The sequence below is a fragment of the Lissotriton helveticus genome, chromosome 11 (genome assembly GCF_964261635.1).
Source record: "Lissotriton helveticus chromosome 11, aLisHel1.1, whole genome shotgun sequence".
Classification (NCBI taxonomy): Eukaryota; Metazoa; Chordata; class Amphibia; order Caudata; family Salamandridae; genus Lissotriton; species Lissotriton helveticus.
This window is the reverse complement of record NC_136072.1, coordinates 893,900,799-893,926,881: the sequence shown is the minus strand read 5'-3', so window position 1 is coordinate 893,926,881 and position 26,083 is coordinate 893,900,799. Positions and strand designations below refer to the sequence as shown.

Genomic DNA, 26,083 nt, shown 5'->3' with positions numbered 1-26,083 from the left:
CAGTACCATCTCTTACTCCAGTGAGCTAGCGTGTGCAGACCTCAATGTCGGTACAGGTATTACCCTCGTGGGCTGTGATGTCTGTCTCTGGCCACCGCATACACTCTTATTCCTCCAATATTGTGGCACCTGTGATCCAAAAACCGGCGTCGTAAGACGTCGATCAGGAAATGCAATGCAGCATCCGGGCTTTTTCCGCGGCTCAGGCGGGGCCGCTCACAATACAAACACACAGTTTTGCCTGCTGTAGAAAAAGCCACAACCCAGGTACATTTTTCGCCAAGACTTTAATAGGAGGTTGCTGCAGGGACTGAAAACGAAACTTCACCAAATGAATGTCCAGCTTAGCCTGACGCGTTTCGTGATAGGTCACTTCATCAGAGGCATGAGCTTGAGTGTCCTTGCACGTTGATTTCGGTACTCTTTAAATGTTCTCAACACCACCCATGTAGGCGCGGCCACACCTGTGGCATGCTGGATGTTGCAGTACCATCTCTTACTCCAGTGAGCTAGCTGTAATTCTGGTCTTGAATCCTTTCCGCTTTTCAGGAATCTCTCCACAACAACTAATGGAAAGAGTAAATGCAAAACAGACAGCGTCTGAATGTTTATAACACCTCTGTCATTATCTGTAGGACTATAGTCTACATAGCTTGGGTTGTGGATGAGCTCAGAAGCATTTAAGAATAATGTCTGTGCAGTCTTTGAAAAATTGTCATCACATCTTGTAGATGTAAAGGAGAAAGAAGGAGTAGCAGCACCTTTGCAAGGCACAATCAACCTTAGCTATGAGTCCTAATCTTTATTTGGCCCAGGCTGTCCGCTTTAAGAAACATACGGGTATTTTCAACTTATAAACACCAGGGAAGACTGCATATATTGTTAGGACTGTTTTATAATCCTCAATTCAGTGACTTATTGAAATTATAGTGGTGGACTAACAATTTACAACTTTATATTTGATTCTTTACTCCCAAGTGCAATTGCTATGTGAAATATTTGTAGCTGAAAGCTTACCCCAAGCTCCTCATCATCTGAATTATCAAAGAGGTTGTCTAAATCGTGCAGTGATGGTGCCAAGTCTGCCACCAGCATCAGGCTCCCAGTAGCTGCTCGCCCTGCAGCTCCGTCCTGCCGGCTATCTATGGGGAGAAATAGATCAAAGAAAACTTTTAAAAAACATTTTATGGTGATTTTGGTCCTCCTGGCTCTTGCTTTTCCTTTACAAAAGGTTAGGAAATGCCTCCATCACAAATGGTTAGACACTGCTTAAGCGGGCAAAAAGCAAATTTTTCTAAAAACGTGCCGTCACTTTTGTAGCCCCCCATATATGGGCCGCACACAATACCAATGTCACCCACTACAACAACCAGGCCCAACGTGTTAATAATAATGTATAACCATGTAAGGGCGTACATTCTGACAGATGGAATGGGTGTTGTGAATGACTGTGCAGCAATGATTGAGTATTGACATCACCATAATAGTAATGTTTTTCTTACTGAGTCATCTTACTCTCCTCCCTTCCCAAATGGTTATGAACCCCAGTTTAATAGGTTTTAACACTTTGAAACAGCAGCCACGTGTATCCAACTAGGTGCCAAGAAAACCTGCACCACAGAGGTGACTATACAATAGCAGCTTCCATCTCCTCAGATATATCCAGGGAGTAATGCTTGCAAAAATCATGCAGTGAACCTTGCTGCTGTCCTACAGATTGCCACCAATTCAGCCCTTGCTGTGGCGGAAAAGCATCAAGCCTCTGAGAATTTGGAAATCCATGAATGTCATATGATGTGTGAAATGGGATACATAGGAGACAATCCACCTAGCATTATTTTGCATCTGGTGCTTAACTGTCTGATGAAACAGCATTGTAAATCACACACAGATGCCAAAAAATAAAAGTTTAACCTTCGGGATGCATAACCCAAACCACAAAGGAAGCTGATGTTTTGAGTTGTAAACCAATGCAAGGGTCGGAGAGAAAAAACAGTACTAAAATGTTTTGTGTCACTAGAACATTTTTACTTTACTTACCAAAACACATTACTTATCACATACGAGTGCTAACTTACCAGGCTGAGGATTAGGGCTAAAAATGGACATGGCATCCTTTGCTTCAGGCCCTGGGGAGGAGCACTCAGATAGTGAGGCCTCATTAGGAATAATGCCATCTTCTGACTGCAAAAAGGATGTCAAAAACATAAGTTTTCAAAGAAGAAACTGGACTAAAAGACAGAGCTGCAAGTAATCCTTCCTTTCAAATAAAAAAAGAAGTCTTTGGCGTTCACATGAATGCAAATCAACTATGGCAAGGTTCTTGTGCATCCATAAAATACTTCACGTTATTGGCAAGGGTTTACTTTATATTGTATACAACACCTAAAAGTTTAACTCAAACTCCTTTACAAACAGAATAGGCATTCCCTTTAGTTTAAAAATAGAAAGGCGTGTAGCATCTCGTTTGTGAACATTGCAACTTGAGCATGAAAGTACAACTTAGAGATTTAAAATATATCGAGCAGGCTTTCTTCAATAACTATTTTCACCCAAAAAAGAGCTTTTGTTAAACATATTAAAAAAAGGGGTCAAAGGGTATCCTTACATTTCGACTCTGTTACCCAAAAGGGTTTTCATGGATTTACCATGTTCAAACTAGCTTTGCGGTCAGGAAACCTGTAGTACTCTTTAATTTTAGAATGTACCTCTATCCACATTCCTCTCCCACATGACTCCCCAGTATAGCCCAATGGTCACAGGCTACCAGCTACATTGAACTTCTATCTTCTCCAGAGATACTGACGTTACATTAGTCATTTGAATCTAGGAGGGGTAGGTCGTACTTGTATAGTGAGATATTGTATACGTTTTGTGAATACTCAAGAACGAATTTCCATAGGGCATGAACTTTGTTGGTCTGCTCCATGTTGTTAAGCAGCCAGTTTAAGTTCTAAAATCATGCCGGGGACCCCAATACTATCCCAATTGTCACTATACCACCGCTCGACTGCAGGAAATGAAAAACAGACTTGGTCTTGATCAAGCAAATGAGGTTGGTAAAATAACATTTTACTCTGTATGCACAATACACTAACGTGAGCCAGTGATTTACAGTTCAAATAGGCAAGCATAGCGTCTCCACTCCATCACAAAACAATGTGTCTAAAATAGCAAAGGAGGAAAGCAGGCAGGAAGGAATAGATGGGGAGGACTATGCCTTTAAGTAGAGAAAGTATATTGCACATTTAGGCATTTGTGGTATTTCCACTGAATATTGTGCTTAGCTATGTTTCAATGTTGAAACAACTCTTACCAGAAGCCAAAAGGCAAATAGATGCCTGGGTACTCAACTATGAAAACCGCCATATAGTTATTATTCTGCAGAGACAGATAAGGTTGGGCCAATGTGAGAAAACAAAATTGTCTTTTGAATAGATTTAAGCTACGTCTTGCACTTCTCAATAGTAGCATGTTCGCACCCAAATATATGAGAAAAGGTGGGTAGATTCATGCTTGTGGATTGCCTCTGTGCAGGAGTTCTGTATTTCTAGCATTATGCGGTTTCTTGTTGCAATGACATATCCCATTGGTCATCTTACCTGGAAATCAACTGCATTTCATGTAGGATGATGACATACCCCCAAAGAACTAGTTAGCCCAAATGATTTTTCAAAAGGAAAATGCTACTTACCCAGTATGCATCTGTTCTTGGCATGTAGAGCTGTAGATTCATATGCTTTAGCATAGATCGCCATCGGTTGTTGGGCTCAGATGTTTGCACTTTGTTTTTCTTCGAAGAAGTGTTTGTAGTCATGAGGTAGGAGACGACTCCTTATGGTGATAGTGCACATGGGCATCGACTCCATCCCCAGATTGTTTTCACCATAAAGGGTGATGGAGTTAGTAAGAATAGAAAGATGTCCATGTGTGTTGTATCTAAATAAGATAATACTGCAGCAGATAAAGTGACCCAGGGAGGCGGGTAGGCGCATATGAATCTACAGATCTAAATGCCAAGAACAGATGCATATTGGGTAAGTAGCTTTTTCTGTTTGAGGCATATGAGCTGTAGATCATATGCTTTAGGATAGACTATACAGCAAGTATTTCCATAGCGGTGGCTAACCTGTATCTGTTGCAGTAGTTTGAAAATGTGTTTTTAAGACAGCCTAGCCCACACTAGCTTTTTGTTTTACATGCACATCTACACAGTAGCGTTTTGTGAATGTGTGAGGTGTAGAGCAAGTTGCAGGCTTGCAGATGTCACCTAATGATATATTCCCTAAGAATACCATAGAAGCCCCAACTTTGCGTGTAGAATGTGCTCTAGGGGGAATCGTTAATGCGCGTTTAGCTTTAATGTAGCATATTTGGATGCATTTAATTATCCATCGTGCAATACCAGTTTTTGAAATGGGATTGACTTTATGCGGTGGTGAAAAAGCAACAAAGAGTTGTTTAGTTTTTCCTAAAAGATGTAGTTTCCCCCCGATGTTACCTTCTCTCCCTAGGCCGGCGTTCCTGAAATTTCGTATATTGTCCTTTGGTTGCTTGCCCTCCCCGCTGCCCCCCCCACCTTGCCTTATCCTATTGAGTATGACTCCGTATTCTTGATTAGTGGGTTTCCCCTCCCCCTCTTGGGCTGACTCAGTTTAGTATGCATTCGCCTTTTTTTGATGTTTGTTTTTTTTGTATACATAAAATTAAAAATGCCTTATTTTGTTTCATAGTGTGGGCGACATCTTGTATCCGATTTGTGCCGGGCCACCGGAGTGGCTACCATTGTCTTTATCATATTGTGCCTTGATCTTAGCGGCCAGCCCGTGCGGTTGTAGGCCCATCTCTGTAAACCTGATTTTGTTGCTCAATAAAAGTTTTTAACCAAAAAAAAAAAAAAAAAAGATGTAGTTCCTTCAATGTAATAAAGTATTGCTCTTTTGACATCTAGTGTGTGATGAGCACGTTCTACCACTGAGTCTGATTGAGGGAAAACACTGGTAGTTCAACAGACTGAGGTGAAAGGCAGAGACAACGTTAGGTAAAAAATGTTGGATTAGTTCTAAGAACCACTTTGTTGTGCTGCATTTGTAAAAATGGTTCTTGTATGGTTAGTGCCTAGAGCTCACCAACTCTTCTAAGAGATGTGATGGCTATAAGGAAGGCTACCTTCCAAGTAAGGAACTGTAGTTCACATTTGTGTAGAGGCTCAAATTGTGGGCCCATAAGTCTTGTAAGGACAATATTAAGGTTCCAAACTGGAAGAAGCGGAACTCTTGGGGGAATGATTCTTTTGAGTCCTTCCATAAATGCTTTGATAGCGGGCACTTTAAACAAAGACAAGTGTTGTCTGTTTTGTAGATAAGCGGCTACTGCAGCGAGATGCAATTGTATAGATGGGTGTGCTAAGTTACAGCGTTGTAGGTGTAAGAGATAGCAAATGATGTTTTGAATGGAAGCTTCTAGGGGATTGATTTGATTGTTTGTACAGTAATTTACAAAAATAGTTTCCACTTTGCTACATAGCATGCTCTTGTGGTAGGACGTCTAGCTTCTTTAATGACGTTCATTTAGTCTGGCGGGAGATTAAGGTAGCCAAACTCTATGATCTGAGGTGCCAGATCTGAAGGTTGAGTCGACTGGGATCTGCATGTCTTATCTCCATGGTTCTGAGTGAGAAGCTTGGGTGAGAGGTGTAGTTTTTGATGAGGAACAACAGATAGTTCCAACAGGGTTGTGAACCAAAGTTGTCGAGTCCATGTGGGAGCAACCAGGATCATTGTGAGGGAATACTGTTGGAGCTTCCGAACTACTAATTGAATGAGTGGGAGAGGCTGAAAAGCATAAGCAAAGGTTCCTGACCAGTTCATCCATAGCGAATTGCCTTTGGACAATGGGTGTGGATACCTGGACGCGAAGTTTGTGCATTTTGTGTTATGGTGTGTGGCGAACAGATCTATTTCTGGGTAGCCCCACATGTGAAAGAATGGAAGGAGAACTTGAGGATGTAATTCCCATTCATGGATCTGTTGATGACTGAGCAGATCTGCAATGTGATTGTCTACTCCTGGAAGGTGTTCCGCAAGGAGATATATCTTTTGAGGTATTGCCCATCTCCTTATGCTTTGAGCTAGTCGCGAGAGCTGTAGAGAGTGTGTCCCTCCATGTTTTTTGTATATAGTAGATTGCAGTCATGTTGTTGGTACGGACTAGGACCGCTTTACGGACTAGATGGACTTGAATGGATTTTAATGCTAAAAGAAATTGCCAGTAGTTCCAGGTGGCTTAAGTGGAACGGTTTTTGTTGTAGAGTCCACATGCCCTGAATGGTATGATTTTGATGATGAGCTCCCCAGCCGGTGAGCGATGCGTCTGTTGTTAGCACTATCTGTGGAAATGGGTCGAGGAACGGCCGCTCTTTGGTAAGGTTTTGTGTGATCCACCACTGCAGAGAGCAATGGGTGCGGCTGTCTACCAACACCAGATCTGTTAAGAGGCCTTGACCTGGTTCCACTGACGTGCTAAGCATTCCTGTAGAGGACGCATTTGGAGTCTTACATAAGGGACAATTAGAATGCAAGAGGCCATCATACCGATTAACTGCATGAACACTTGAGCTGGTAATGAGTGTTGAGATTGAAATTGTGACATTAGAGCCTGCATGTTGCGTATCCTGACTGGGTTGGGGTTTGCTAGAGCTTTGCAAGTGTCTATTGTAGCTCCCAGATATGTTTGTGTGTTGGACAGTTGAAGGAGCGACGTGGTGAGGTTTACAGTGTTTCCCAAGTGGTGAAGCAACTGAATTATTTTGTGGGTGTGTTGAACACAGCTATGTTGTGAATTGGCCTGTATGAGACAATCGTCCAGATAAGGAAACACATCAATGTGTTGTCTTCTTAAGTGAGTTTCAACTACTGCTAGACACTTGGTGAAAACTCTGGGTGTTGTGGTTACCCCGAACAGGAGGACTTTGAAATTGTAGTGTTGACCGTCCACCACAAACCTCAGATATTTCCTGTGAGCGGGGTGAATGGGAATGTGGAAGTAGGCATCCATTTAATCCAAAGTGGAAAGAAAGTCACCTTGCAGAAGCAATGGGAGCACCTATTGGAGGGTGACCATGTGGAAATGATCTGACTGAATGTAGAGGTTCAGTTGTCTGAGGTCTAATATTGGCCTGAGAGAGCCGTCCTTTTTTGGAATTAGAAAATAGAGAGAGTAAACCTCCATGCCCTATTGACTCAAGGGGACTGGTTCTAGTGCATGTTTTTGTAACAGGGAGAGAACCTCTTTTTTTTTTTGGAGGGTGAGATGTTCGGAGGACATTGCATGATGTTTAGGATGAATATTTAGGGGAGTGGAGGTGAGTTCCAGGCAATAACCATACTGGATAATTTGTCTTACCCACTTGTCTGTTGTGATGGAATTCCAGACAGGTAGGAACTGAGAGACGTCCCCTGACAGGAGTGGAATGATCGAGGGTAGTGGAGGGATGTCACTGTTTGGTGGCAGGGAAAGTGCGGGTGGAGTTACCTCTGCCTCTTCCCCTATTGTTCCTTCCTCTGTATCCTCCTCGAAAACATCCTCTGGAGGAGGAAGATTGATTGGGACTTTTGTAAGAGGAGGAGGTATTTTCTGACGCAGTTGTTTTTGAGCCACCCTTGTAAAAGGAGCCCCTATTAGAAGGTAGTTGCAAGACCCCCTGTGAATTTGGTGTCTTTTTTCATTTTTTCCAATGAAGAATCAACTGGGCCCAAAAAGATGTTCCTGATCAAAAGGCTGATTACGTAATGATGATTGTACTTCTTGCTTGAATCCGGAGATTCGAAGCCAAGCATGCAGGCGTAGTAAAACGCTGGTGTTAATGGCACGAGATGCTGTACCAGCCGCATCGAGGGAGCATATTAGAGAAGTGTTTGTGATGAGCTTAACCTCTTAAATGAGGTTGTGATTGTTCTGGTTAATGCTGCAGTAGTTTCTCCAGCTCGGCATAGTGAGCTCTATCATAGCGCGCTAACAGAGCTTGAGCATGGGCAATACGCCAATGATTAGCAGTTTGTGATGCGATTCTCTTGCCTGATGCTTCAATAAGTTTTAACTCCTTGTCAGGAGGAGGGGCGTCGCCTGTAGTTTGCAAATTAGCTTTTTTACGTGCGTTAGACGACGACAAGAGAATCTAAGGGTACCTGGCCTCTGATATAAACAGGGTCTGTAGGAGCCGCTTTATATTTTTTATTCACCCTTGGCGTAAGAATTCTAGCTCTAACAGGGTCTTTGAATAACTCGTTGGCGAGTTTTATCATGCCTTTGAGCATGGGCAAAGTATTAGTGTATTTTTGGAAGTAAGTGAATGTTTCTACTAAGACATCCTCCTCTAGGGAATCAGTATGTAGTTCCATCCCATGTTACTGAGCAGCTCTGATAATAAGCTGTGAGAAGCCAATGTTGTCATCTGGTGGTGATGGTCTGGGCGGATATAGATTGGGGTCATTATTATGATCTGTATCTTTATTGTAATCATTCCAGGGGTCTGTTGTATGTTGTCCTCACTGTCATACCCATCCCCATCATTGTTATCCTGTGGTTCAGGTGAGAAAGGTGGTGGTGAGTTTGATGGTGAAATCAATAAGTTTGGATTAAAAGATGGAAGAGAGGGAGGTATATAAGGGGGAGAGGGGTTAGTACCCATGTCTTTTTTCTTCAGAGGTATATGGTAGTCCTCTGGAAGATCCAGCTTCCGTTTTTTAGGAAGTGCTGCTAGAAGGTGTCCGGTTTCGGGGTCAATATGTACTTGTTTCTGTTTTGGATCCAAAGGGTCTTGTGGAGGAAGTTCTTTGGATGGGGTGCCTTTGTCCTTTTGTTTTGATTCAGAGGGTTTTTAACAGGGTTAGTCTCTGAAGCTTTAAGAGGTGCTGTGTGCTTTTTGGGTTCCGAGCCTTTCGGTGCGGAATGTTTCAGCTCCGAAGGTTTAAGTTTTACCAGTTTCAGCTCCGAAGGTTGGTCTTTAGTCAGTTTTGACTCCGAAGGTTTCGGCTCCGAAGCTTTGGATTTAGCCGGTGTCCGGTCTGAAGGTTTGGGTTTAGCTGGTGTCGGCTCCGAAGCTTTAGCTTTATGTGGTTTCGGATCAGTCTTTTGGTGCCGAATAGGTCTTCAGTGCAGACAGCGAAGCATCAGGTATGTGCCTGGTCTTGGGTTTCGGTGCCGAAGATGTGAGTTCGGCACCCGAAAGGGACCGGCTCAATCGAGAGGACTTATCCCTCTGTTTCATACCCGGGCCCGAGGGCGGGGCATCTGCAATGTTTTCACGGTGTTGACCTGGGGGCGAAGGTGATACCAGAGCCTTTGTTGTTTTTGTGGGCACTCGGGGCTCGTTATTCAATGTTCGTTGAGCAGGAGTGGCATTCAAGTCTTCTTCCATGTTGGAGTCGTAGGCTTCAGATACAGAGATTTGTTGTTCTTCGGCGACGGGCTGTTGGAAATCAGACTCTTCTCCGAAGAAGTCTGGCACCAGGCTAGTGCCACGTCGTATCTCGTGACGTTGAGCCAGATGGTCACAAATCGTTTTCTTCGATCGGAATGATCAACAGGCCTCGCAATTGATTTGTTCGTGCTCCGGGTATAGGCAGAGGTTACAGACCTTGTGCAAGTCCGTGTGTGGGAACTTAGCACCACATTCGGGGCATTTCTTTAAATGGAGTCCGTTCCATGGACTGCTGGCGTGGTCAGAGCGGGTAGGCCTCACGGTCTGCGTCAAAGCTAGCGATGCGCGTCAAAAGGATTACCGCCAAGTGGTAAGGATTGCGCGTCGAAAGGATTCGAAGACGATACCAAACCGGAGTGCAGCAATACACATCGAACCGGAGGGCGGAAAAAACTATCTGGGGATGGAGTCCATGCACACTATCTCCGTAAGAAGGTGTCACCTACCTCTTGACAACAAACACTTCTTCGAAGAAAAACTAAGTGCAAACATCCAAGCCCAACACCAGATGGCGATCTATGCTAAAGTGTATGATTTACAGTTCATATGCCTCGAACACACTTTCTCCTAATAGTTGGGAGAGATCGGTTTAGGAGCACAAAAATAAAAAGAAATAGGAAAAGAAATACAAAAAAAGTAAGTAATTGCCTTACTCTTCAAATTGTGAGTTTCAACCATCAAAACATCTCCAGCAGAATAATTCTATATGAACAGCAGTAAATGTAGAAAGAACAAGTTACTTACTTTTGGTAAAGGTCTTTCTGGTAGGTACACTAACCGCAGATTTTTCACCTTTAGAATATTTCCATGCGCCAGACAGGATGCAGAAAATTTAAACAGCACTATGCCAGCAGGTGAAGCTGTATAACTCTGCGCTGACTTTGTTCCACCCAGGAAGTGACAATGGAGCAGCATATAAGCGCCACACCTGTGCGTCGACATCCGTTTCTTTCTAAACTGTTCCAACATCAACCAGAACTACCAGTGTAATTGTAATTTAGGACCTTTAAGAGGGGCAAAGATACCATTTCACAGAACAGGGAGGAGGAAGTGGGGTGAAGACTTTGAAGTTAGAGTATTCACCAGAGTGTTACCAAAAGGAAGTAATTTGTCCTTCCGAAGAATACTTCTAACTGCAGATTCCCGACCTTCAGAATTGATACCAAAGCAGTACCTCACACAGTAGTAGATCTTTGGAATGGCTCAAACCACAAGGTCCCTTCGGACCAAATAGGTGAAAAGTACTTCCTTTCGGATCTGGCTTTCAAGGCGGTAATGTTTCGTGAGCATACGTACTGACACCCATGTCAGAGCTTGAGAGATATCAAGACAGGTTCTCTGTGTGCCAGACAGTGGTAGCAGCCTTGGTGGAATGGCTCCTAACCCCTACAGAGGCTGGTTCTTGGCCAGTGCGTAACTAATTTTGATCCAAATTATCATCCTTGACAAAGTCCATTTCTGCACTGCCTTGTCTTTGTTTGCCCCAGGGAACTCCACCTGAGAGTCCTAGATGAGACTGATGTAAAAACGGAAAGCTCTTTTAGGGTCCAGCTAACGGAGCATCTCCTCTGTTGAGAGATGACATGAGGCAAAGAACGTTGGAAGAGTGATGGATGGCCTAATGTGAAAAGAACATTAACCAACACTTGAGCCAAACTACAATCAGTATGTAGGGTCCTTTACTAACACCTTTGATTTTATCTACAAAAAAAGATACGAATAACACACCACCTTTGGTTCAACAAGATATTTGTTTTTCATAAAAACAAGAAAACGAGTCTACGACAATAAATATATAATTTCATTGTCAGTAGAAACTTTGTTTATTGATTAGAATCTTGTGTTTCAAGTACGTTTCTTAATAACCTCCAAAACTGGCAATTAGACGACAGGGTTGTTGGAGTGAAAAAAATGCTTTAGCCGAATTCTCTATGCACTGTACGACTTATGTTAGCATTCACTGCGCCATTTTGTATTTAGCAGCCATTCTGAGCAATGATTGTAACTAACTTCGGTCTCATTTTGTGTCTGCCTCAACAAAAATCAGCTGCCAATGTATTCCCTGTGCGTGTATTTCACCAAGGTTGAGTTTTGCTGTGGTAATGAATAGACCGTTCTTATTATCGCATACCTTTCAGACTAGATAGGCCTGCTCTCACCGCTAAGAGCGGCAAGAGCAGGCAGAGTAACCTTGGCTGCAAGATAATGTGTGCCCGGTCCCAAGATTGTAACCCATCCTTCTGTATCTCCTTTGTTCACCAGCTACTAACTAGAAAATTCCAGTCTGGGCGAGTCTTTAGGGGTATTGGAAATTTGTTTTATGCACTGCCATGTTGACTGAAGTTAGTCCCTTTGCAGCAACCTAAGGAGGCTGGTCAGACCGGACTCCACTCGAGCGTACTTTTAATAAATGTATTTGGTTTGTATTCTCTACTGTCTGACTGACTCTTCATTTGTATGGAAGGCTGAGAGGTGGTCCCGGGTGACCCTAACGGGCCACTTCCTTCAGGGTAATTCACTGTATATACACAAAAATACTCCAATGGCCCAGGCAATGTTCCGTGATGGGCGACCATTCCTATGACACTGAGCGGTCTAGTCTTTTTCACTTGGAGGACACGTGTGCAGAAGTATTCCGCAATGTGTTTTGTTGAAATAGCCACCCCGGGACTCACATCAGTAAGATGCGGTCTCCGGAGATCAATTTAGGCACAAAGGCCGAGGACGGCCTCTGATGAAGTAAGTGAGCGGGGTAGGCGCTCTACGATGGCATCACGACACATATTTTGTTATCACCAAGCGGGGACACTTTCTCCTCGTAGGAATTGGACCTTTTTCCCTCTGAATTAATTCAATACTGAATGACAAGGTGTTTCGTTTTTCTTGTTATAGGGTGTGACTAACAGGCTCCCTCCTCCTCGGCAAGACCCTGACGCACTAATACGGCGTCTTTAATGTATGCAATGTGGTATAAATGTTTGTTTTGTCTTGTGATGTAGTGCCACCATTTGAATATAGGCGTTTTTCGGTCACTGTATAAGATTTGAAAAGGTGGACCAAGCATGGTTTGTTACACACCGAGTGATCACTGATTTTACATTTTTCTTAAGCACCTCCACAGCAGGGTGTTCACATAAAGATGAAGGTATATCAGCCTATGGCTGAATTGTTTTTAAACTCTCCACTCTTCTTTCTTGTTACAGATATGGAATGACGTTACAAGTTCCACTAATATGAATCGTATGTATGCTATGTGAATCATGCTTGGTATGAGATAATATTGTGTTCCCATTAAGGGACTGTAAGGAGTGGCACCAATAGGAACTGGTTTCCTATAGGTCCTGACGAAGAGCCAAAAGGTGGAAGGCTCGAAACATGTTAACCAGTTTGAGGAGATAGACTCATTGTAGTTTACTTCCTCAACCAGAACTCCCCGATCTTAAACATACCGGCTAGAGGCAGGAATAAAGTAAGAGTCCTACTAGTCAGGTATTTTTACAGTGTTCACACTCACTTTCCACTCCCTTCACCAACATTGTCTTCATCATAAACGTTATCTCTAAGTACTCGCCTGGTCGTAGCACACCTCAATCCGCAGTGGATTGGCATGAACCCCAATGATGAAGCATGCCACCAAGGGGCAAACCTGGTGGGTGAGGGTTTTCTAAGAAAAACTATGTGTCTCTAAACATTACATTGCGGTGGAGAATTCAGCGCTCTTCCCCTACTGGGTTTCTCTATTTTTTTAAGTTAGATACTAATGAGGAGGATGAACCCAGTTTTTCCTCATCCTCCCCCCATCCTTTTTGATAACTAATGTGAAAAGAAGTTCTAAGGCCACTTTGGTCCTCAGCATCACTTTGTCTGCAAAAAAGGTGGTTTGTGGTGGCTGCACCAAGAATGCAGTCTTGTGAAGAGCCACTATACCTAGAAACAGTCTCCAGAGTCATGAGACTTAAGCGAACAGCTGTGCATAGGTTTGAATGGCATGCACATGAGGAAAGTTAAGGAAATAATGTATATTCTACTGTGGCATCACAAAGGGTGTGTGGGTGGGGGGGGGGGAGAATAAATTATTCAAACCGTGTGGAAACCTCATCACAACAGGTCATTTGAACAAGGACATCTGGTATTGTAAAAAGATCATAAGGGCCAACAATAACCTTTAACGGTGCCCTCTGAAAGTCCTTGCTGGGCCACAGATCACACCAACAGATTGGTCAGTAAAGGGTTGCGGCTGGAGGTGCCACAACAAACTAAAAAATGTGTTCCAGCAGTCAGGATAGAAAGACTTGTGGAGGGGTGCCGTGCAGCAAGGATGACACTCACAACCTCGGCAGGAAGATAAAACGCAGTCAATTGCCACCGCTCAATGTCCAAGTATGAAGGTGCAGAATGCGTAGGCTCTTTAAGGGCGCAGTCTGCTGCTTACAGCGGATATTCTCTTGAAGCAAAAGGCTGGTCAGAAGACAGAAGCTCATTTCACACCTTCAAGTATCACATTTTCCTTACCCAATACGGAGCCTCTAGGATGACTTGGGCTCAATTGTTCCTGATCATCTTTAGAGCTCAGGCTGGAGTGTCAGGGTGGAAAGGCATACAGGAGTCCCGTGCTCCACTCTAGCCAGAATGGGTCTGCAAGAGAACCTTCTTGGAAACGCCAGCACGCAAATGTTTTGACAATACACGTTCTCAGCGGCGGTGGCTAAAAGATCTAGCCAGGATTCTGCATATTGCTGGATGATCCCCTGTGCCACTCTGAAGTTAAACCACAATGTGATTTACCGGGCAATACAAGGGGAGTTCATCCACCCTGACATTCAAAGATCTCACCAGGCGAATCATGGCCAGGGAACTGCCCTTGCGCTCCCAAGTGCTACCTGGCACAGGACAGAGAATACCACCTCACCCTGCCTATTGCTGTACCACATGACAATGAGGTGCATGAGAACCTGAACCAGCCTCCCTTTGATGGAAAATAGGAAGACTTTCAGTGCCAGGTGAATGGCCCGCAAGTCAAACAGGTTGATGTGGAGAAGTGACTCCACCAGAGACCAGTCTTCTGATCTTCACCCCTCCAAGGTGACCGCCCTATAACAGCAGTAATGCATCTGTCACCACTATCAGCTCTGGGTAGGGGTGAGAGAAGGGTCTGCCACAGATAAAACTGTGGTTGAGTCACCACTGCAGGTCATTGCCCAAATGTCTTGGACTCAAGACGGAGGGAATTCCTGAAACTGCCATGTATCTAGGATGTCTCCAATCAAAAGGGAACCTCTACAAAGGAGCCAGGTGTGACTTTAGCACACTGACCGTAAACCCCATTTATGCCAGGAGGTCCACATTCATTTGGAAGTTGTCCACGACTTACGCAGCCATTCGTCAAGATAGGAGAAAACTGGAAAACCCACTACCCAAAGGTGTGCTGTAAACACCACCGCCCCCTTCATGAACACTTTAGAAGCAACTGTGAGGCTGAAGAGGAGCATGATAAATGGAAAATGCTTGAGGCCCACCTTGACCCACAAATAGAATCTTTGGGACTACAAGCAGGTGTCCTGCAGATCCAAAGCCACCATCCAGTCACCTTAATTTAGGGCACACACAACCTGGGTCAGCATGAGCACCTTGATTTTAGGCTTTTGCAAGAAGCTGTTCAGAGGGCAGAGATCTAAAATAGGACAAAAGGCTCCATGCATTTTTGGCCAGAGGAAATAACAGGAGAAACAACCAGTTCCTATTTCCTGAGCCAGGACTTGCTCTATGGGTTCTCTGGCCAAAACAGTCTACACTTCTTGGAGCAAGATAGACAGATGCTTCTCTGAAAGATGCTCTGATGTGGGTAATCGAAAAGGAATTGTAGGGCATAGCCTCATTAGAAATATCGGATTGTGCCTCCAAGAGGGTGGTTGTTTTCCACTAAGGGCAAACTCAATCTGTTGCCATAGGGGTGGGGGTTTGGGGAAGATAGTTTCCTCCGGTGGCCTGCCTGATTCTTATCTCTGACCCTGAAAGGACAGGGGAGCCTGTTGTGAGGGTTAAAACTATTGAGTATATTGTCTCACAGGGACAGAAAGGCCTAGGGAAAGTCCTGTGGTCCAACTTTCTTTAAAGCATTCCAACACTGAATCAGCCTTCTCGCCAAACAGACAAGACCTGTCATCTGGGGAGCCTCGCATGTCCCCAGAGATGCCTGTGGATCTCATACAAGCGGTCCACTGAAGCACCATATAGTGTCAACTGCTTTGCCAAACAGTTGGTGGGGTCAAGTCTAGAGCAGATGATGTCCTTTGCAGCATCAGGACCATCATGGACGTTTTGAGCCAAATTAGTCCCATATTCCTCAGAAACCTTACATCAAGATCTCACCAACCATGTCCCCATGATGGAGCTATAACTCATGATTACATTGCTCCTGCAAGCAGCTGGCCTTGACTTTACCTGAGAGGTAGACTGGACAAGGAAAACATCTGATTCCCAAATGCCTTAATATGTTTTGACACACTTTGAGTTGTCATGAGAAAATAATTTGTTTCATCCTACTGTCGGAAGGCTGCACCACCAAACTTTCTGGATTAGGGTGCTGTGTTAAGAAATTAGTCATCTGGCAGCGGTCTGTGGCATCTGGCAACCTGCCTATTCACTGATGGACAGGAACAGGGTTTAGATCAGGTGTCCATAAGGGTGTCAGTGAGGGCTTCATTAAATAGAATTAATGGTTCTGATTAAATCTGTCCCAGTTGCCAAACTTCTCCAAGTGCATTGGTTTTGACTTGCATAGTTGACAGTTTTAATTGAAGACCTCCGTCACAGGTCTCATTACCACGGAAAAGGAGGCACTCTCTTCCGTTAGTGGTCCAGGGGGGAGTACACAACGGAGTGTCCAGGGAAAAGCCAAACCCACTAGCCTCCTGCAAGTCCTTTTATAAATTGTCATCAACATAACATTCAGGAAAGTAAAATTCAGGAAAGGCTGGTTGTCTCATCATAGTCCAAACCAAACAGTTGTTTGAGGACATGGCGCCTCTCCAAATCAAAGTCATGGTTGTAGCTGAGTCAGATTAGACTGGGGAAGGGTATGTAGGGTACAGTTTTGGGACACAAAATTGGTTAGGCAGAGGTGGAGTCGGCGGAAAGGAAAGGGCCACTGGAATAGAGTCATCCTCCAGGGGCATCAGCGTCAATTTCGCAGGGACAGTCATTGATTTTGGTGCCGGAAAGTAAGTTGTCACCAAAGTCAGAGCTGAACCTGAGGTACCTAGAGTAGATACAGACTGCACCTAGGGCATACCCACTGGTGATGATCAGAATGGAGGCCCCCATGAATGCTGCAGTCCCTAAGCTATGCCAGAGGGAGATGGAAGAGTGTCGAAGATTCACAATATGGCTTCTCCAAAAGCCTCAATCTTCTGTGATGTTGCTGATTGACCCAGAAACTTGGGTGCATTCAGACCAGTTGCTGAACTGGCTCCTTAGTGAGCGACTGGGAGTGAGATTGCGAGGTAACCCAATGTCCTCATGACTTCTCAGGCTAACAGTGGTGAATAGGGAACAAATCCCACATGGTCTTTCTTGTGCTTCTACTCGGACTTGCCAGAAGACTTGACTCACAATGAGGGTCTGTAGAGGGAACATCCTTGAGTGTGGAATGGGCAAACGCCCTCAACTTCAAGCAGCAGAGGGACTTAAAAGACTTCTTTCAGTGTTCGGCAATGTCAGATCCAGGTTCATAAGGGCAGACTCGCTGCAAACAAGAGTAGTGCGCCAAACACAAACACCAGAAACGCACCTCATGGGAATCTGTCACAGACATTTGGTTGCGAGTCCCTACATGGTTTACCCTGGTTGTTTAAGAAGGGGACAGAGTTCCTATGCACAATGAGATTAAAAGAATTGTGTAATAAAAGACTCCAGGGAGAAGTTGGGCACAAGCTCTAAATCCTCGTAAAAAAGCATAGAAAGAAACTAACGTCAACGTTCAGGGGTGGTGCTTATACGCAACTCAATCGTCACAGGGCGGAACAAAGTCAATGGAGGGTAACACAGAACCACCTTTAGACACGCTGCAGCTATTGTGTTTAAATCTTCTAAATCCAGCCTGGCATCTGCAGATATGTGAAAGGTGAGGCACCTGCAGTCAGAAGTAGTTATACTCCTGCCAGAGCTTGGAGTATAAGGATGCAGAGAGAGCACTTTTCCTCCAACAACAGGTTCCACTTCGACTTCCCCCAGTCAGCAAGCAAATATTGGAAAGCCTTAAATGAGATAAAGATTCCCTGACAGAAAATGTATATTTATTCTATAACATGCTGCTGAAAACTAATATTTATTGATATGCGACTAACAATCAAGGATAATAACTTAGTTGAAACAGGAGCAGAGATATCTGGTTATAGGATTATGCTCCATAACATGAAAATATGGATTTAAAGTTGGCCTCAGATATGCTTTGGTTTTGAGCGATGCAGGGAGTATTTTACCATGGTATTGATGCTGAAATAGCTGAATATTTACCAATTCAAAGGTGCAAACCCCCGTAATCTGGGGCACCATACAAACACATTGATTGACCAGAATAGATTTGTTGAATACTTTCTAGCAATGCTTTACCACCTTATGTGGTCAATAAAGAAGAAAGAAATCGAACACAAATATACATTGGACTAGTTCCAATCCCTCATGCTCTAAGCAGTTAAGTTTACCATTTTATGTGGATCTTTATCAATTTCCAGTTTGTATTTCTTGCTGTCAGTGAAGCTGTACTTAATGCCGTCTTCATCAAAAGTGTAAGGATCACTGGTGTCATCCATTCGCGCTCTGGATGGCTGCAGAAGCATTAAGGGATTTAGGTCGCTTTGGGGATCTAGTGTGGAGGGACGTTTTTCTTCTAAGATTTTAAACCGTTTGTTGGGTTGCGCCAAAAGTCTAAAACAGAAGAAAAATGGCAAATATAATTTAAAACAGTAACAAAATATTAAAGTATTAACACTAAAAGCCAGTCGTACACCTATGTATACTTGAAACCATCCCTATTATCTGGTCCTCTCATTTATTGTCCAGATTGTTACCAGTTCTACACCTTACTAGATAAAAAATCCCATTCTTCCAATCAGGATGACAGAGGAAGAGCAAGAATTAGACAATGTTTTACTTTCACTTGCTTATGTACTGGGCTCCCAGAAGGACAAGGAAGAATGATAGTTGGTTTTGGTCCAACTGGGCCACTGAATTAGCTGAAGCCAATCTCTTATGTTCTAGAAACAAGTTCAGTCAAAAACTATTACATTTTCCAGAATTGTTCACTAATGTCTTGGAGTGAAGACTTCGTTCTGAGATAAATAATTTGTGTGCATGGTTATTCTAAATATAATTCTTTGTGCAGTGTTCTTTTGCTTTAAACTCCTTAATATTTTGTCCTTGAAACCAAAGACAATTTTCTCTAATGTAAGATAGGTACTTAAAACTGCATTTACTAGTGGCCAGGACTCTACAGACCTACATTTGATATTGTACTCAATCTCTCTGTTCATAATCTTCTGGTTGAAGTGCCTCTAGCTCTTTCCTCTTATTTGGAAAGCACATTTAAGCTGTGCTACCAGTAAACAACCCAATGAAAACACAAATTTCCCTAACAATTGCCAAATTCTGTTCCTGCTAGTTAAATGCGTTTTTTAGTATTGTCCCACAAGTGTCCTTTTTCTTCAGTGTAGTAAAATATATATGTAGCCTTTAAAAGATTTTTTTTAGGTCTCGCCTGTCGATGCGCATGCGCATCGAGCTTGCGAGACTATGGGGGCTTAAACACTCTTTAACCAACTTGCAAGGAATCGTGGCGATTCCTTGCAGTGCCCGTGAAATTTAAGCTCAATGCGCATGCGCATTGAGCTTAAAAGCGCGTGCACATGCCCCCAGCCGCCTGCCTTGCCCACTCTCTCTCTCACAGCCTCCCCCAGCTCCGCCCCCTCACTTCTTGATTGCACGGCCGCTAGGCCGTGCCTCCCCTACTCTCCTCCCCCTCCTCCTCCTACTCTCCTCCCCTGCCTGCCGTGTCGCACCTCTCCCCTCTCCCCGCTCCGCCCCCTCCCCTGCCCGCCGTGTCGCAGAACACAGAAGCTTGTTTCCACTGGGGACTTGCTGCCGATGCACCAAAGCTGCCCTGCTACACTCAGGGCCACACCTGGAGGCCCCGGCCTCCCTTGCCAAAGCATCCCTCCTGGATGCCCGGATCCAAAATGCCTGCGTGGTGCTGCCGATTACGCTGCCGGCATTCACCATCACAGGCATGTGGATAGTGTAAGTGCGTCTCCTTGTACCAAAACGTGCATGCTCTCTGACAATGTGTACAGACAGTGTAATTGTGATGTGTATATCTTCATTTGTAGGCGCCAACTGTTTCCCCATCCTGGAAATGGCTAGTTGTGTACCATCCCTGGAAAGAATTCAGCATGTTTCTTGTTTATTCATTGACCGTTCATATAGGTCGAACCCGTACATTCCGCACTTTCGGTAAAGAAGGCAATAACACGTTTCCCATCTTTAATAACCACCAGCAAGGAACAAATGCGTAACACCACCCACACCACAGCTTTTTTCCAATCGAAAAATGTAATAGCATTTCAACAACTTTTCAATAAATTGTGCTCTCCTCCCCCCTCCTCCTCCTACTCTCCTCCCCTGCCTGCCGTGTCGCACCTCTCCCCGCTCCGCCCCCTCCCCTGCCCGCCGTGTCGCATTTCTCCTCCCCTTCTCTGCCTTCCCTCCGTCTTTTTTTTTTTTACCCGCTCCGCCCCCTCCCCTGCCCGCCGTGTCGCATTTCTCCTCCCCCCTCCCCTTCTCTCTCTTCCCTTTTAAACTTGTTTGCGAAGTTGGCAGGTCTTCTTTTACACTTCTTGCACTTCTGCACGGTCAGCTCAGCTCTGCTCTTTTAGTAGCCACAGTCCACGACAGTTCATGCTCACCACAAGTGGGCTGCTCCTCCTATCGGCTACCACCCGCCCACTTGCTCGCCCGCCTGCCTCCCGGCAACAGCTCTAGCGCCTCTGCTTTGACTCTGTTTTGGGATCGGGGATCACACCAAGAGCTAACGGATTGGGCTTCTTAGGCGCTTTCTTTGCCGTTCTCGGCGGTCCTCTTGACGAGGCACAGCGCGGATCAACTAATCTCAAGGAGCAGGTCGCTTGCCTATCCGTTGCTTCTACCTCCAATCCCAGCGTACTCGCAATATGTCACTTTTGGTGCCCAAAGTCTTTAGTAGGAACTACTCTTAGGCAAGAAGTACAGTAAAAACAGTTCGCTTTACGTACAGTGGTTCCAATATAAACACGTCTACATGTTTACAAAATGTAACCATTGTGACCATTTACAATTCGACAAGAATGTTTCTTGATTACATGAAAAACAAAGGATGCACGATTGGAGACGGTTTTCAAAATAAAATGTACCCAAACAAAATGTGTACCTTGAAAAAAAGAAGTAAGAAAATTACAGGATGTTTTCTCGTAATTATTGCGCAATTCTTAAAGTATAATTTTAATAACCATTTCTCTAAGGCATCAGTTATTAAAAACATGTTCAATACATGCCATTAATTACAAAAAAAAATGATAACTAAAATTCAGTGTTAAACTATTATTGGTCACATGCAGATATAGATATGGGCAATATTCTTAAAGATATATGTACGAAAAAGATGCCTTCCCACTAGACGGAAGCATTTTTCCTGTATATTACATCTGAATCCACTGTGTGTAAATGGAAATATCACACTCGACATTTAATGTTTTTTTTTAAATATGTTCCAATAATTTATACACAGATAGGTCAGAGCACACTAAGTTAAAGAACATTGCTTGACATGTTTGCCATGAGTTGTGCAAAAAATGTGACCCTAAACAAAGTGCAAAGCTAATCCATCAGGTAACGCCACTCACACACGCAACTCACACACGCAACGCAACTCACACACGCAACGCCACTCACACACGCAACGCCACTCACACACGCAACGCCACTCACACACGCAACGCCACTCACACACGCAACGCCACTCATCCACGCAACGCCACTCATCCACGCAACGCCACTCATCCACGCAACGCCACTCATCCACGCAACGCCACTCATCCACGCAACGCCACTCATCCACGCAACGCCACTCATCCACGCAACGCCACTCATCCACGCAACGCCACTCATCCACGCAACGCCACTCATCCACGCAACGCCACTCATCCACGCAACGCCACTCATCCATTTGCAAAACGAAAAAGGTCAAACTCTTCTATTGCGAGACCTATTGCATTTTCAATGCTTGTTTCCTGTGGCAGTGTATTATGTTAAGAATCTAATTTAGTACCTATCTCAATGATTCAATGCTTAATAAACAAGGACCTGCAATCAAAGAGACCAGTTCATTTGACCCTTGTATGTGTATCCCTACTGAGTTAATTAAATCATTGGGGAAGCCCAGAGCCTTGTGGATGGTAGCAGAGGTTAGTACATTTTCTGACAAACTACTAGGATGGGCAGGCATTTTAACCAGATTACAGTTCTTACAGTAAAGTGCTATGGTGATTAAAAACTACAGAACTCATTGCATGCCCCAGTCATGGAGGTCTTATAGTATTTTTTTAAACAGGTTTGGAAGAGAGGAGAACAAGCTAGGAAGGCACCTCAACTCAATATTGAAATCCAAGATAATATTTAGTAAACTGGAGAGGTGCGGTTGTAGTACTGTCTATTGCTTAAGAAAACAATGTAGAAGGCAAATGATAATTGACCAGCAATCAACTTACCCAGGAATAAAAGAGACTTTTCAGGGATAAGTAAGAGTAGAAAGTCTTGTTTCCCCTTTTCTGTCCAATGTGATATTGCTGGGCACTATTAATTTCCAAACATGGCGGACCCAAAGGCAACAGTGAACTAGCTAGCCTACAAAGTCTCATGGAAATTACATATGTAAGAGGGAAGCATCAAGGATTCTCAAATAGCTACTATTTGAGCTCCAAGAAATCAAAAAAGATAACTAGGATTCAAGAAGGGTGCATGCACTCCCAAAGTCAGTCATATAACAAGTATTTTCAATGCAATCGGTCTCCAATTTGCGAGCGTTTAAACTATTGGCATTGTAAAAGACAAAGCCTTTTATTTATGTGTTTTTAAAAGCAACACTTATAGGCATTATTTATAATGCCAATAGCTCTAGCTCCCTCAAATGCAAGACCACTTTAATGGTAGCCGCGCCCCTTTCTTTAGACGCTGCTTGCCGTATTAAAGTTACAGTGAGCAGCTTCTAAAGAAAAGGGCGCGGCCAACATTAAAGAGAAAGCGCTTATTGGGCGCTTTCAAAAAAGCAACAACAAAAAAATCATAAGAAAGATTCTGTAGCGCGTCCGCTAAAGTGAAAGCGGTCACACTGTAAATTAAATAAATAATTCAGCGCAGCCGCTAAAGTGAAAGCGGTCTGAGCTGTAAATTAAATAATTAAGTGTGGCTGCTAAAGTGAAAGCGGACTGTGCCGTAAAGTAAATAATAAAATAACCGCGCCGCTATAGTTAAAGCGGACACATTACTAATAATATAAAAGCGTGCAGTGTGCTGTGATGTCATGGGTGGAATAGAGGAAGATCAATACAGAAAATAATGCTCACCGACTACACAAAGCAGACCGTGTAACAAAAGTAAAAAGTCCACTTGTTATGGGCGGGTACAAAAGTAGACAAGGCGGTACCAAGGAGGGACTATTAAACCTATTCACAAATGAAAAGCAACTATTTCATAAGGACAGTAACGGGAGTCAATTAAAAAGATGGACGTGAAAGTACATTTAAGCTGTGCTACCAGTAAACAACACAATGAAAACACAAATTTCCCTAACAATTGCCAAATTCTGTTCCTGCTAGTTAAATGCGTTTTTTAGTATTGTCCCACAAGTGTCCTTTTTCTTCAGTGTAGTAAAATATATATGTAGTCTTTAAAATATATTTTTTTCCAGTGGCAGTGTATTATGTTAAGAATCTAATTTAGTACCTATCTCAATGATACAATGCTTAATAAACAAGGACCTGCAATCAAAGAGACCAGTTCATTTGACCCTTGTATGTGTATCCCTACTGAGTTAATTAAATCATTGGGGAAGCCCAGAGCCTTGTGGATGGTAGCAGAGGTTAGTACATTTTCTGACAAACTACTAGGATGGGCAGGCATTTTAACCAGATTACAGTTCTTACAGTAAAGTGCTATGGTGATTAAAAACTACAGAACTCATTGCATGCCCCAGTCATGGAGGTCTTATAGTATTTTTTTAAACAGGCTTGGAAGAGAGGAGAACAAGCTAGGAAGGCACCTCAACTCAATATTGAAATCCAAGATAATATTTAGTTAACTGGAGAGTTGCGGTTGTAGTACAGTCTATTGCTTAAGAAAACAATGTAGAAGGCAAATGATAATTGACCAGCAATCAACTTACCCAGGAATAAAAGAGACTTTTCAGGGATAAGTAAGAGTAGAAAGTCTTGTTTCCCCTTTTCTGTCCAATGTGATATTGCTGGGCACTATTAATTTCCAAACATGGCGGACCCAAAGGCAACAGTGAACTAGCTAGCCTACAAAGTCTCATGGAAATTACATATGTAAGAGGGAAGCAGCAGGGATTCTCAAATAGCTACTATTTGAGCTCCAAGAAATCAAAAAAGATAACTAGGATTCAAGAAGGGTGCATGCACTCCCAAAGTCAGTCATATAACAAGTATTTTCAATGCAATCGGTCTCCAATTTGCGAGCGTTTAAACTAGTGGCATTGTAAAAGACAAAGCCTTTTATTTATGTGTTTTTAAAAGCAACACTTATAGGCATTATTTATAATGCCAATAGCTCTAGCTCCCTCAAATGCAAGACCACTTTAATGGTAGCCGCGCCCCTTTCTTTAGACGCTGCTTGCCGTATTAAAGTTACAGTGAGCAGCTTCTAAAGAAAAGGGCGCGGCCAACATTAAAGAGAAAGCGCTTATTGGGCGCTTTCAAAAAAGCAACAACAAAAAAATCATAAGAAAGATTCTGTAGCGCGTCCGCTAAAGTGAAAGCGGTCACACTGTAAATTAAATAAATAATTCAGCGCAGCCGCTAAAGTGAAAGCGGTCTGAGCTGTAAATTAAATAATTAAGTGTGGCTGCTAAAGTGAAAGCGGACTGTGCCGTAAAGTAAATAATAAAATAACCGCGCCGCTATAGTTAAAGCGGACACATTACTAATAATATAAAAGCGTGCAGTGTGCTGTGATGTCATGGGTGGAATAGAGGAAGATCATTACAGAAAATAATGCTCACCGACTACACAAAGCAGACCGTGTAACAAAAGTAAAAAGTCCACTTGTTATGGGCGGGTACAAATGTAGACAAGGCGGTACCAAGGAGGGACTATTAAACCTATTCACAAATGAAAAGCAACTATTTCATAAGGACAGTAACGGGAGTCAATTAAAAAGATGGACGTGAAATGGGCGGAGCTTCTATGCCTAACCTTAATAAGCATGCCTAGCAGAGAAGCACATGTGCTGCCCAGGCTTGACCTAAAAACGAGATGTAAGGATCCATCCTCAAGGCTCTAGGAAGCCCCAAATCATATCTGAGTGGAACTGGAAGGATAGTTCTGTATGACACCCAGGGAAATGGCTTCCTGTGTAAGCTCCAATCCACACACTGACCAGGACCTAGTTGCCCATCAATATGTTGGCTTGCAACATTGCCAAACAGCCATTCATCCTGACTGGAGAAATAGGGCTAGCACAGAATTACATGCCAGCCAGAGGCCCTTGTAGCTGTTCTCACAGGAGATGCTGAAATTTGGCAAAAGACTGCTGTATTTCTGCGATTCGCTGATGACAAATTCTTTCAAAAACAGCATAAGGAAAACCTACCACAGTGTGCCACTATCTACTCAAACTGGGACATTAGGCTGACAGTGTCAAATATGACCTCCATCTAAATAATGGCATCCGGTTCAGCAAAAGATTCAGGCACCTTCACTCTCAAAGGAGACAGATGTGCAGTCACTTTATGGATCTCAAAGCCTTCCCAGTCCATGGGCTTCACTGAATGTGGTGGCCAAAAAGAAGTAAAAAGGTGAGAATGAGAACTGAACATGTACACAGAATAACAGAACTGTTCCTGGTCAGCTGATAATGCCACAAATTGATAACACCCTCGAAAACATTGCTGAAAGCTGCAAACGTCTGTACTAGCTATGAGGAGCAGATACAATCACGTTCCCATGGGGATAGAAGACAATGGAAAAACACTGTTCAGATATGCTCTTGGCTTCAATGAGGATGTCCAGTTACAATCACACTCATGAATAATCCAGTGGAAGGCATGCACCATAACAGACTTCTATTGCTACTCCAAGAAATCACTGTTTTCAGAAATAAATAGAAGATCAAAAGCAATGACTGCTGAAAGTACTTAGCGATTGTAACAGAAATGACTATCTTTCACTTGATAAGTGACAGTTCTGCAGCTCCAGCGGAAAGAATATCAGTCAAAGAACTAGAACAGGGGACTGAGTTGGTCCCATAAAAATTGAGGACTATGTTCCTCTTCAATCATAA

At 43.5% G+C, this 26,083-nt stretch overlaps 1 protein-coding gene across 2 annotated transcripts in view; it reads right to left on the bottom strand.

Moving 5' to 3' along the window:
• The window catches only part of MED13L (mediator complex subunit 13L), a 916,648-nt gene that overhangs the window by 167,742 nt on the left and 722,823 nt on the right, over positions 1 to 26,083 (bottom strand). For both annotated transcript variants that reach the window (XM_078667133.1, XM_078667134.1), the window contains exons 11-13: positions 18,184 to 18,406; positions 2,079 to 2,184; positions 1,018 to 1,142 (exon numbers count right to left, since the gene is read on the bottom strand). In XM_078667133.1, the coding sequence (XP_078523259.1) occupies positions 1,018 to 1,142; positions 2,079 to 2,184; positions 18,184 to 18,406 (454 nt within the window). The remainder of the gene's footprint in view (positions 1 to 1,017; positions 1,143 to 2,078; positions 2,185 to 18,183; positions 18,407 to 26,083) is intronic.